General features: G+C 31.7%; 2 protein-coding genes across 2 annotated transcripts in view; both read right to left on the bottom strand.

Annotated features, from left to right (window-relative positions):
- LOC140046810 (uncharacterized) overlaps positions 1-12,730 on the bottom strand; it is a 423,911-nt gene that overhangs the window by 340,054 nt on the left and 71,127 nt on the right. The gene's annotated exons all lie outside the window — the stretch shown is intronic.
- Positions 10,318-12,444, bottom strand: LOC140046809 (uncharacterized). Its single transcript, XM_072091533.1, has 4 exons — positions 12,353-12,444; positions 11,469-11,663; positions 10,824-11,018; positions 10,318-10,615 (listed from the first exon to the last, which is right to left on the bottom strand). Exons 1-4 carry the CDS (start codon positions 12,419-12,421, stop codon positions 10,370-10,372), a joined length of 705 nt encoding a protein of 234 aa, XP_071947634.1. The 5' UTR covers positions 12,422-12,444; the 3' UTR covers positions 10,318-10,369.

Here is a 12,730-nt window from a genome sequence, read left to right as displayed (position 1 = left end):
AAATCAGAACTCTGTGTACCTTTTTAGCAGAGATACCTGAAAAGTAAAAATTTGAAGTCCGCCATTTTGAAATCCAAAATGGCCGCCATGCAATCAAAATGTTAGTTATACCAATATGTTTGGTGACCCCATTAACATATAATTTGCACCTAAAATCAGAACTCTAGGTGCCTTTTTAGCAGAGATATGCCTGAAAAATGAAAATTTGAAATCCGCCATTTTGAAATCCAACATGGCCGCCATGGAATCAAAATGTTAGTTATACCAGTATGTTTGGTGACCCCACTACCATATAATTTGCACCTAAAATCAGAACTCTAGGTGCCTCTTTAGCAGAGATATACCTAAAAAGTGAAAATTTGAAGTCCGCCATTTTGAAATCCAAAATGGCCGCCATGCAATTAAAATGTTAGTTATACTAATATGTTTGGTGACCCCATTACCATATAATTTGCACCTAAATTCAGAACTCTAGGTGCCTATTTAGCAGAGATATACCTGAAAAGTGAACAATTTGGGTCCGCCATTTTGAAATCCAAAATGGCGGCTTTCCCTGACCAAATTTTGTGCAACCCTTCCATTTCATATTTTTGACACCCTAATGAATAACTGTGCAAAGTTTCAGAATGTTATCACAATTTGAAGGATTGGGTCACTTAACAGGCCTACTAATACAGTGATTCCTACAGCTTTTAGATTTATCCACAACAAATTGTGTTGTTAAAATCCCTGTAGGCCCCTACTATAAATACAGGGATTCCTACAGCTTTTGGATTTATCCACAACAAATTGTGTTGTTAAAATCCCTGTACTATAAATACAGTGATTCCTACAGCTTTTGGATTTATCCACAACAAATTGTGTTGTTAAAATCCCTGTACTATAAATACAGGGATTCCTACAGCTTTTGGATTCATCCACAACAAATTGTGTTGTTAAAATCCCTGTACTATAAATACAGTGATTCCTACAGCTTATAGATTTATCCACAACAAATTGTGTTGTTAAAATCCCTGTACTATAAATACAGGGATTCCTACAGCTTTTTGATTTATCCACAACAAATTGTGTTGTTAAAATCCCTGGACTATAAATACAGGGATTCCTACAGCTTTTAGATTTATCCACAACAAATTGTGTTGTTAAAATCCCTGTACTATAAATACAGTGATTCCTACAGCTTTTAGATTTATCCCCAACAAATTGTGTTGTTGGGTGGAAAATATTATTGTCTTGGTTACAAAACATTTAGATTGTCATGGTCTAATTATTACATGATTTCTTGATTTAAAATACAATTTAGCATAATTAATCATAACTACTGTAGTTATTAATACAAAACAAATAACAACATTATTATCATCAGTATCATTATATCACCATCAAACAACATTATTATCATCAGTATCATTATATCACCATCAAACACATATTAGCTGCCTTCATACCCTGTCCCCTTATTAATTTGAATTTTCTTTATTTATCGAATTATTATTTTACTTTAACATGTTTATAGCTACAATATGCACTTTGAAAAAACAATAAGACTGTAAGGACATCTCTAATTGACCATCTAACTACTTATCAATATTTGAAAAAAAAGTTTTTCCCATATCCTACCAATCAGAATGTGTATGTTAATTATGTAACTGATGTAGGTAATGTAATGTAATAAGAGAATTGGTTTTCAATATAACCACTACGACATGTCAAGCTTAATAAAACTAAATATTAAACAAGAGATAATATTTACATACATAATTCTGGCCTTGCATTACTCACTTAATTTCATTTAATGATTTCTTTTTATTTGATCCTTTAATAACTTATAAAGTTTTGACATTTTGATGGCAATATTTAATTTACCTCCGCCAAGGAGGTATATGTAATCAATCGCGTGGGTTTGTTTGTCTGTCTGTTTGTTACTTGGCAAAAAAGAATTTTGCCAAGTATAGTATTCACTTTGTTTGTATGTATGTTTGTATGTTTGTATGTTTGTATGTTTGTTTGTTTGTTTGTTTGTTAGCACGATAGCGCCTACAGTTTTCAAGTTATCGTTCTGAATTTTTGGGTGTAGATAGGTATATATAGTCAGACCATGCCTATTGAAAATCAACAAAATTGGTTTATTAATAACTTCACAAATAACAAAAATGATATTATTTTCAGACCGGCTAGTGTTAAAAGATAGGAGACAATTTTCAAAAGCCGGCGAGCAGTCTTAAAGTAACAAGTGTACTGAAATTGCATTTTCTCGAGAACAAGAGTTATAAATTGTGATTTTTAATTTTAAAACAAAAGTTGATTCAGTGTACCAGCTTTTTTATACTTATTTCTTTTCAAATTCACCCGTTTGTTTTTGGCGTTGCTGTTCTATTGTTATTCAAATTAAACTATTGTAAGTTGATAAGTAGTTTTGTTAGCACCAGCGTGTGTCCTTCCTTATTTCATCAGGTATATACTTACAGAACATGCTTATTGATTTTCAGGTAAATTGATATATTACTAAATGGGTTAAGGCAGAGGCGCCGCAAATCGGTACAGCTTCAAGACACTCCTCGACCATTATTCTGGTCAAACTTGATTTTAGAAAGGTCATTGTTGCAATGCCGGAATTGTTTGCATTAAAAATTATTTAAAGATGTATTGTCCCTTGAAACACAAAAAAATGAAGGTCAAAATATACTAAATTTTAATTGGCCACATCAAAGTAATAATAAAGTTATTCACTTTAAGTCGAAAATTCAAGCCAAAAACAACAATTTTACGTAATTAACAGCTAAATTAATTTTATTACATTTCGTCTGGAAAATAGTCGCGAGCGAAAGTAAACAATGATTTCAAACCATGAGTATACATTATGCATGATGTTAATTAGGATTGTTTACACCTTGTAACAGTTAAGAAGGCGTTTTCACACAGACCGCGAGGAAGTTTTATGATTATGCATACAGAGTAGCCAAACAATCGCATTGCATTATGAGATATGTTTTGATCAAAAACTTTGACTGGAAGTCAAAGTTATTTTTTGAACCAAAAAACGTCTGTATTTCAGTTAAATGATTTTTTTTTCCGACTAATTTTTGGTGAAAGTTAATAACTATTATGATAGTTCAAAATTACCCACTTTTTTTCGAAATCTTTTTATTTTTATTTTTTTGGAATTTGACAAAGGGACAATACGTCTTTAAACAAATTATTAACCTTATCAGTATTTTAACCATGTAAAGATAATACCTAAAGCAAAAATTGTATCTTTCAACATGCTCCCAGTCAGTGGATATATTTTGCCAAGTACTTCACTCAGTTTCTGAGTGCTTTCATTTGTTTCTTTGTTTGTTTGTTAGCAGGATTACTCAAAAATTAATTACAAGATCTTTACCAAAATGAATTTACGGATAGATATGTGGTCAAGGACCATTCCATTCAATTTTGGGACCATTTGGGACCATGGTCCCAATTCTGGACCACTTTTTTAGTATACTATTCAGACCTGCTAGTGTTAAAAGATAGGACAGAATTTTCCAAAAGCCGGCGAGCAGTCTTAAAGTAACAAATAAACTAAAATTGCATTTTCTTGAGAACTACTTTTCCAAAAAACTTCATTTTTGTACAAGAGGCAAGAGTTATAATTTCTGATTTGTAAATTTAAAACATAATTCGATTTAATGTGCACGTTGTTTAATGCGAGTAGTTTAAAAAACCTATTTCTTTTCAAATTCACTCGTTTGATTTTCGCGTTGCTGTTCTATTGTTAGTCAACTGAAGCTATTGTTAATTGAAAGGCTTGTTACATAACCATTACACCAAACTCGCATACACATGCTTGTAGTGAAATTAGCCTAAATCACAAACAGCATTAAGACACACACAAATATATATATATATTTCTTTTTTACCGGAGAAATCTTATGTAGGAGAATTTCACAGTAGGCGGAGGTATGCACTCTCGGAGTATCTTTCTAGTTAACTCCCTTTAGTCATTCATTACATTGTGGCAAAACTCCCATTATATTTTCACATATTTTTCATTTCACATCTATCTTTCATATTCTACATACGGGCTGTTAACAGTATCTTCCTTGTGATCTATAATTGTTCTCACCGGGAAACTACTTGATAGTGTACATTCTTTCTGTCTTTTGTTGTGTATGTTGACCAAGTACGAGACTTGGTGAAATTCTTATACAGCCACCAACAGTTACAAACAATCCAATACCATTGCCAATTCTTGCTGCTAAGCCGTCATATATAATAATTAAGATGACAAAGGTTGCCAATAGAATAAACCATGTTATAGTAACTATCCACCAGTGAGCTGTAATCAAAGTGAAAATATTTCATAAATCTTCATCTTTTTAGAAATATTCTTGAGAGCTTTCTATATTTTTGTTTATTAAAGTTCTGTAATTTACATAATTTAATCTACAAAAAAAAGCATTTTATAGGAAAACAAAGGATTTCTTACATTTTGAAACTACAGTAGTTTTTTTTATAGAAAAACAGTGCATGACTTTAGAAACAAATTCAATTTTTTAAACTGTTATATACACAAGTTAAATACTATACCTTATAACAACTTGCAACCACATTTGCTACGTTTCTTTTGCTTTCGACTAGAATTAAAAAAGTACAATTAAATAATTAAAATTCTAATCAAGTATTAACATTAAAATTGTTGTTTCTTTCAACCTGATCTTTCAAATGATTGTAGTTGAACTTTTAACAATGATGCGGAGAGCCACAAGACGCTTTTGGTAATCTTGCTGGCCTTTGTGGAGAGGCGGAGAGTACAGATACAGATAAACTTTATTTCATTCTTCACAGGAAATTTACATGGTAACAGTTCAAGGCGATGATATTGGAAACTTAACAAATACATCAAACAGATTATCTCTGAAAATGTTATTTATAATATCATATCATAGTAGGGATAAATTATTTCTACAATTGTTCGTACGTGTCGCCGATGACCGGAGTAATTTCTTTTATCTTTTTTATTTTGTTTTTTGTAATTTTATTGTTGTAAATTTTATGTGGCAAAATAAATGAAATGAAAAAGTGCCCATTTATTAACAAAATATATTTTAATTTTATCAAATAACAATACATATGTGGAAAATACTTACCTGCCATGATGCGTACCTGAAATAACAACAAAACAAGCTCATTAAGAAAATGATATAGTGAGAAATAATTAAACAATTAAACACTCTAACCCCAAAGTATAAACACAGTTAAACATAAACCATTTTAATATTATGTTAAAATGTGGATCAAAGCCTTGATTAAATAAAAAATATATAGTTTGAATGTGTACAGTACAGTATACAGTGTTATATAACACCTAAATAATTCCTGTCATTTGATTGGACTATTGTGGGTCACATGGTGTGTAATAGTATGCACTATTTAGGTTAACAAAGTATGAACACAGTCACTTTATTTTATGTTTCAAGCTTGCTCAACACAAGTCCTCCTTCAATGTTACTTTGTCATATTATTTATCTCCTTTTCTTTTGTTACTATGTTATTGAAAGTAAATAAATGTTTAAATGCTAAACATAAACCATTTTAATATTATGTTAAAATGTGTACCAAAGCCTTGAGTAAATAAAAAATATATAGTTTGAATGGTATGTACAGTATACAGTATTAATTTGTTGTTTTAATCAAAAGGCACGGATATTTCAATTCATTAAAAATGTTATTATCTAGCAGGGAAACTCTGCTGGCCTTTGTACATACAAATAATACTATATAATGATATTAAATTTACAATGAATGATACAACATTTATCTATATAAAAAACAACTACTATACTAATCTCAAATTGCCGATTAATACACTAATACACATAAGGTCACAATGACATTTAACAATAGTTTTCATCAAGTCATTAAAAACAAGATAAATAAAACAAGTATCTATACACATGTTCTTAACAGAAAAAAGGTTACAGATGGATCATACCTGTTTGGTTGATGAGTGATTCATCTTCATCTTCCCCATCTGTAGAAAAAAGTTTTTGGAATGTTGTAAAATCATTACATTACATTTATTATTAGTACAACTAGCTACAAGATGTTATTTTAAGTATGCTTATTATACAATGTATGCTAAACGATAACTACTGACTATTAAAAATTAACATAAACTGTTAAATAACAGTGAAATATTTAATAAATAAAAGTTTTTGAACCACAGAGTGGAACGAATGTTTAAGCAACAAACAGGATTAATGTATAATGTTTTGCTTCACAGGTCTACCTAAAAAAGAAATGAACGGAATAGATTTGGAGAAAGTCAAAGAAAAACTTAAACTCAAGTTATTTTAAGGTTGCCTAATAAATACAGATTTTAACTGCATAAACAACTACATTCACTTAACATTGAAAGGTAATAAAGCCTTGTTCTAATGCCTTGATATTCACCTGAAGACACACCTGCACCTGACGGCACAACTGCATCAGAAGACACACCTGCACCAGAAGATGCACCTGCACCAGAAGACACACCTGCACCAGAAGATGCGTCTGCACCAGAAGACACACCTGCACCAGAAGATGCGTCTGCACCAGAAGACACACCTGCACCAGACGACACACCTGCACCAGAAGATCCAGATGTGCCAGTACCAAAAGACATGCCTGTACCAGAAGACATATATATACTTATTTAGAATACATATAATTATGTAGAATATGACTACTGGATGACTTCTGGATTTTTCAATCCACCTAGGATGGATGATGATTAAAAGAAGTGTTTCAGTAAGCTAATTGTCATTGAAACAAACTCTTAATTAGGAAATGTAAATAAACTGGTGTCCGGCTGCATAAATTGGCACTGAGGTGGTGATGGGTTCGCTCTCAGCCTGTGGCTTTCTTATACAACTTAATGATCCTCTTGCAATAGTAAAGGTCTGAATCAGCCTCAGAGTCGGTACTTTGACCCTCAAATGGTATGCTGAGCCTTACAGGAATATGAGTCATTCGCAATTTTAAAATGCAGATTATTATTATGTTCCAAAGGTTTGGGTCAATCTGATTTATAGGGATAATATCATGGAAAACAAACATACTTTTCATTTCAGCTCATTTTCCATTGGACTCATTGAGCATATTATTGTTATTTTACTAACTTGTTATTCAATTCAGCTGAATTGCCATTTAACCGAATGTTGGTTGATATCCTTAATCAACTATAATAGCAGACAGACAGGGACATAATAATTTGAATCCTAAAATGTTTAATTAATTACAGATTGAAGTGTACTACAGTATGTACTGAATATGTTTTAACAATGAACCATGATGATGAACTAAAAACAAATAAACCAACCAACCATCAATGAAAATCTTCCTAGCTTTTGTCATTCCATTTTGTTCTAAAACTTTAAGAAACTCAACCATCTTTGTGAAATCCTTATCAATGATCCCTCTATGTTCAAAGTCCATTATCATACTCCAGCTGTCTTGATATGTCTTTACCAATATATTGTTAAATAACCTGGCAAGTGTTGATACTTCATCCTCTTTAAGTTCTACTCCCAGTTGATAAACCTTCTGTCTGAAAGGTGTCAACATTGATACTACATGCTCCTTAATATTTTCTGGAGGTTGATTCTCAACGTTTGACTGGAAGCCAAATTGCTTGGTTACTGTTATTGTGTCATATAGAATAGTAAGGTTTGATGGACTCAAACTTCCTGAGGCTCTTAAATCCTGTAGCAGATCCCAAACACTTCTAGCTCTTTCCACCTCTACATTCGATTTTGAAAGATGGTCTTTGTATAAAACTTTCAATATTTTGAGATATCCAAGTCCATCAAACCATGCTGCTGTATCAGTTAACAGTTGCCGGAATTCATTCTCTGAGATTTCTGGAATGGAAAAATGAGTATGATACCATCAAAAGTACACACAAAAAAGTTTAAAATAATGATTCTCTCTAAAAATGGTGAGAGGGAGTTCTTCTTAAGGAAATTAGTAGAGTAATAGTATTATCCAAATATTATTTATTGTAAATTTAACATACCTTGATTTGAACCAGATGTCCCAACATCATCAGCTGTAACAAATGAAATAATGATAAAACAATAATTCATTCAATACTATATGCTAGGATGCAAGCTATGACAGAGCATGTTATCACAAGTGTAACTGTTGTTATATAGGCAACAATTTACTTTTGTGAACACCACATTTAGCAGGTATTGTCACTGCCGAGTGACATTATTGCTACAGAACATAACAAAAGGAAATGATTTGGGGATTGTCTCAATTATATTAAAGAGTGTAGAGTACAGATTTTAGACTTCAACAGGATATTATCCTATAATAACATTGATCATTTGTACTTTTTTTAGTGGGGTGTGATTACATCATGTGATTCTACTAGAACTACTACTGGTAAGAGGAATGAAGATATCACAGCTAATAGCAGCATGTTGTAACAATGTATAGATTATTAATAATGATTCTGATAGTACTACTACTGGAAAGAGGAATGAAGATATCACAGCTAATAGCAGCATGTTGTAACAATGTATAGATTATCAATAATGATTCTGATAGTACTACTACTACTGGTAAGAGGAATGAAGATATCACAGCTAATAGCAGCATGTTGTAACAATGTATAGATTATCAATAATGATTCTGATAGTACTACTACTACTAAGAGGAATGAAGATATCACAGCTAATAGCAGCATGTTGTAACAATGTATAGATTATCAATAATGATTCTGATAGTACTACTACTGGTAAGAGGAATGAAGATATCACAGCTACTAGCAGCATGTTGTAACAATGTATAGATTATCAATAATGATTCTGATAGTACTACTACTGGTATTAGAGGAATGAAGATATCACAGCTAATAGCAGCATGTTGTAACAATGTATAGATTATCAATAATGATTCTGATAGTACTACTACTGGTAAGATGAATGAAGATATCACAGCTAATAGCAGCATGTTGTAACAATGTATAGATTATCAATAATGATTCTGATAGTACTACTACTGGTAAGAGAAATGAAGATATCACAGCTAATAGCAGCATGTTGTAACAATGTATAGATTATCAATAATGATTCTGATAGTACTACTACTGGTAAGAGGAATGAAGATATCACAGCTAACAGCAGCATGTTGTAACAATGTATAGATTATCAATAATGATTCTGATAGTACTACTACTGGTAAGAGGAATGAAGATAACACAGCTAATAGCAGCATGTTGTAACAATGTATAGATTATCAATAATGATTCTGATAGTACTACTACTGGTAAGAGGAATGAAGATATCACAGCTAACAGCAGCATGTTGTAACAATGTATATTATCAATAATGATTCTGATAGTACTACTACTGATAAGAGGAATGAAGATATCACAGCTAATAGCAGCATGTTGTAACAATGTATAGATTATCAATAATGATTCTGATAGTAATTACATTATACATAATAATCATATTGGTCATTCAGTTTATTGTTTTTTTGGTCAAATAAATAAATGAAAATAAACTTGTATCTATATTACTCTTACCTCCAAATAGCCGCTGGTAACGTGTAACATCCATCGAAACAGACTTGTCAGTTTTGGTGCATGTCAACTTCTCGTATTGGAAGTCATCAAGATTTTGAATGTGCTTCTTTTCTGATGTATCACTACATACACCACACAGTATGCATCTCTCATATTGAATGCCTCTTCTACCACCATCTTTAGAAGGTTCAAATGACTTCTGAATTGTTAACAAAACCTACAAATACAATATGACAATAAAAACACACAATGTAGCAACTTTTGAATAAGCAGCACACAATTCTTAAAATGTACAATACAATAAAAGAGATGATAATTAAACCAATAAGAAATAGAATAACTATCTAAAATACAAATCTGAATTATCACTATCAAAATGTTACGTGCCTCAAATGTTTACCTCCCAGAAGAAAAGGGCACTTTCGAGCCTAAGTATTTGAACCATTTTAGGCCACACTCCCTCTTAAAGGTCGGAGACATGGTAAATGGAATTTGCCACATATGTCACACGATTAAAATATTGAACCTCTGAAAAAAGGCACCTTGAAAATTTAGATCCGCCCTTGCATATATGAAATGATAACAAACCTCTTGACATGCTTCAGAAGAGGGTTCATCATTACTTGTTTCCTCATTACCAACAGGAGTTCTTTTAATAGTCACCTGAAAAAGTGATGTTTTGATATTTGAATTTGAGTTTATGCTTAGATTAAATTATGATTTATTCACAACAAATTATATGATACAGTACCTTTAACAAGAACTTTCTTTCATCCTCCATAGTCACAAATTTCACAAGAGATAAGGTCACATTATGATCTTGATCGAAGTAAAGTTCAGCATGGTTATACAAGAGTATTGGGTAACACCTTTCTTTTGAAATTTGTTGAGGAAATCAATAATCATATATGGAAACAATACATCTGGCAGATATCCCTTAAAGTCGTAGTAGATACTGATAGATTGTGGATCATCAGGCACTGGTTTCACTTCACTTGATGTCTTGAAAGCAAGGCGTAGTGGCACAAAGAATGATCGCTTTCCAACAGATTCCTGAAATTGTTGATTTATAAAATCCCATTTAGATTTCTTTTAATAAGTAAAGATCATTTCCTGTATATGATAAAAACATCTTTCAGCAGGATGTTTAACCAAAATATGTCATAACCTTACAAATATTTTGAAATTTTTGTAAAATTTCACCAATTATGTATAATACCAAAACAATTTTTGTTAGAAAAGATAACTGAACAAAACCTACTGTAGATGTACTTTCCACATCTTGGCTGCTGGTTGTCTTCCTTTCACAAATAAAACCTAATTGAATCATCAGTGCTACAAGAAACTCAAAATTCTTTCCGTCATCAACTTCACGCTTTTTCCATAATTTTCGCAACAACTTTTCTTCCAGTATGCCTTTGTCAAGTTTATCAAATGCATCGATATACATGGCCGGCTAAAAAACACCACCAATTAGCCATACTTAGAATGTTGTGTTTATTAAGTTATCAAACAATTTAGAATCTGAAAGGATGCACATTAAAGAACTTGGTGCACGTTAAAGAACTTGGTACACTATTCGAAAAGAGTAGGGGATCGTCTCCCGGTGTACTAATCTGGTAGGCGCTGCACTGCTGGCTGCCGTGGGTCCGTGGAGGGCCTAATCCGAATTTCCTCAGTTTCCAGTTAAGCTTGAGGACAAATATGAATACCTTTACCTTTACCTTTATAAAGACTTGTAGATGCAATAACATGGTTTACATTTAATATACAATATACCCCTCAATGTTAAACTAATGAAACTGTCAGATATTGCTTTTGATACTATAGCACCTATAGGAATTCACATGTACCTCTATTATTTCCTCACAGAACACTGCATTAACATTTTCATGAGAATACTTACTGGAAATTCTGGAGGAACGACCGTCACAAATGTAGTAACAATTTCAACCAGCTGCATCGGATCCAACACCGCTTTATCTTTCAATAATTTGTTGTCAGGCCTGTAAACAATTTCACCAAGATTGTACAAAAAGTTAAGAAGAAAGGATTGTTGTTTTTCATCTGCAATACCATTCTTACTTGCCATCATTTTGAGCTAAAGACAAAATTGTTCACTATTCAGATACAAATAAAATATCAAAAATATGAAACCAAAGGTAGGTATACATTTCCAACATTAGTTTTGTCCTTTACCGCCTGAAATGTTTTGTACTGCATAATTTTGGACCTGAAGGAAAACGTCACTCTCAGGATGGGGGAAACGTAACTGCAATTTTTCTCACAGAATGCATTGTTAGTGTTGCAATGCAAATATTCCATAAAAAAATACTCATGATTTTTTTCAGATAGGAAACCATAACAGCATGGATAGGATTATATATTTTATATTATATCATATTAACATTATTTTACCATTCAGATTTAGAGCAGTGAAGATGAAAATATGACAAAAATATAATCAATATTATTATATAGTACTGTAGTTATATATAATAGTGGGTAGAGTCTTTTGTTTCTACTTTTTTAAATACTACTATTTCCAAAATATTTTATAGATGCTTTAATTGTAGGACGTATTATTATTTTTTTTATTTATCTCTTTCTTTCTGTGCTCTGTATGTTCTGGGTTGACCAACTAGCACCTGTTTGGTCTTTCCTTTCCTCCTTTTATAATTGTTTTGTTTTCTATGTATTGTATATGGCAGAAAATTGAATAAATAAATAAAAAATAAAAATTTCTATTCTGAAACCAAAACACTGAGGAATGATGCCAATTAAATTTACCTCTTTAACTGGACACAAAGAAAAATGTTTTTTTCTCCTTAGATCTTGTAGATCACATCGAAAACGCATCCACTTTAAAGGAACTTTTTTCTCTAAAGCAGTCATAAGGTCATCAATAACTTGTTTGAGATCACTAAAGCTCTTATCCGTAGTTTCTTGGCTGTTTTCAACGGCAAAATATTGGTGATACACATGTTTTTCATACACTTTATGTTTAAGTGCATCTCGAATCATTTTAAAGGCCTTCTTTGTCTGGTTGTAAACAATTTAAATAAATGAAAACATGAGGTAAAAACTGTCATTTCTTTTAAATAATATCTAAATACTTCAAGTCCTATTTGAGTACTGTATAGAATACATTCATATAAAAACTTTTGA

Source organism: Antedon mediterranea, chromosome 4 (assembly GCF_964355755.1).
Source record: "Antedon mediterranea chromosome 4, ecAntMedi1.1, whole genome shotgun sequence".
NCBI lineage: Eukaryota > Metazoa > Echinodermata > Crinoidea > Comatulida > Antedonidae > Antedon > Antedon mediterranea.
Note: the sequence above shows the minus strand (reverse complement) of the source record. Positions and strands in the feature narration are given on the sequence as shown.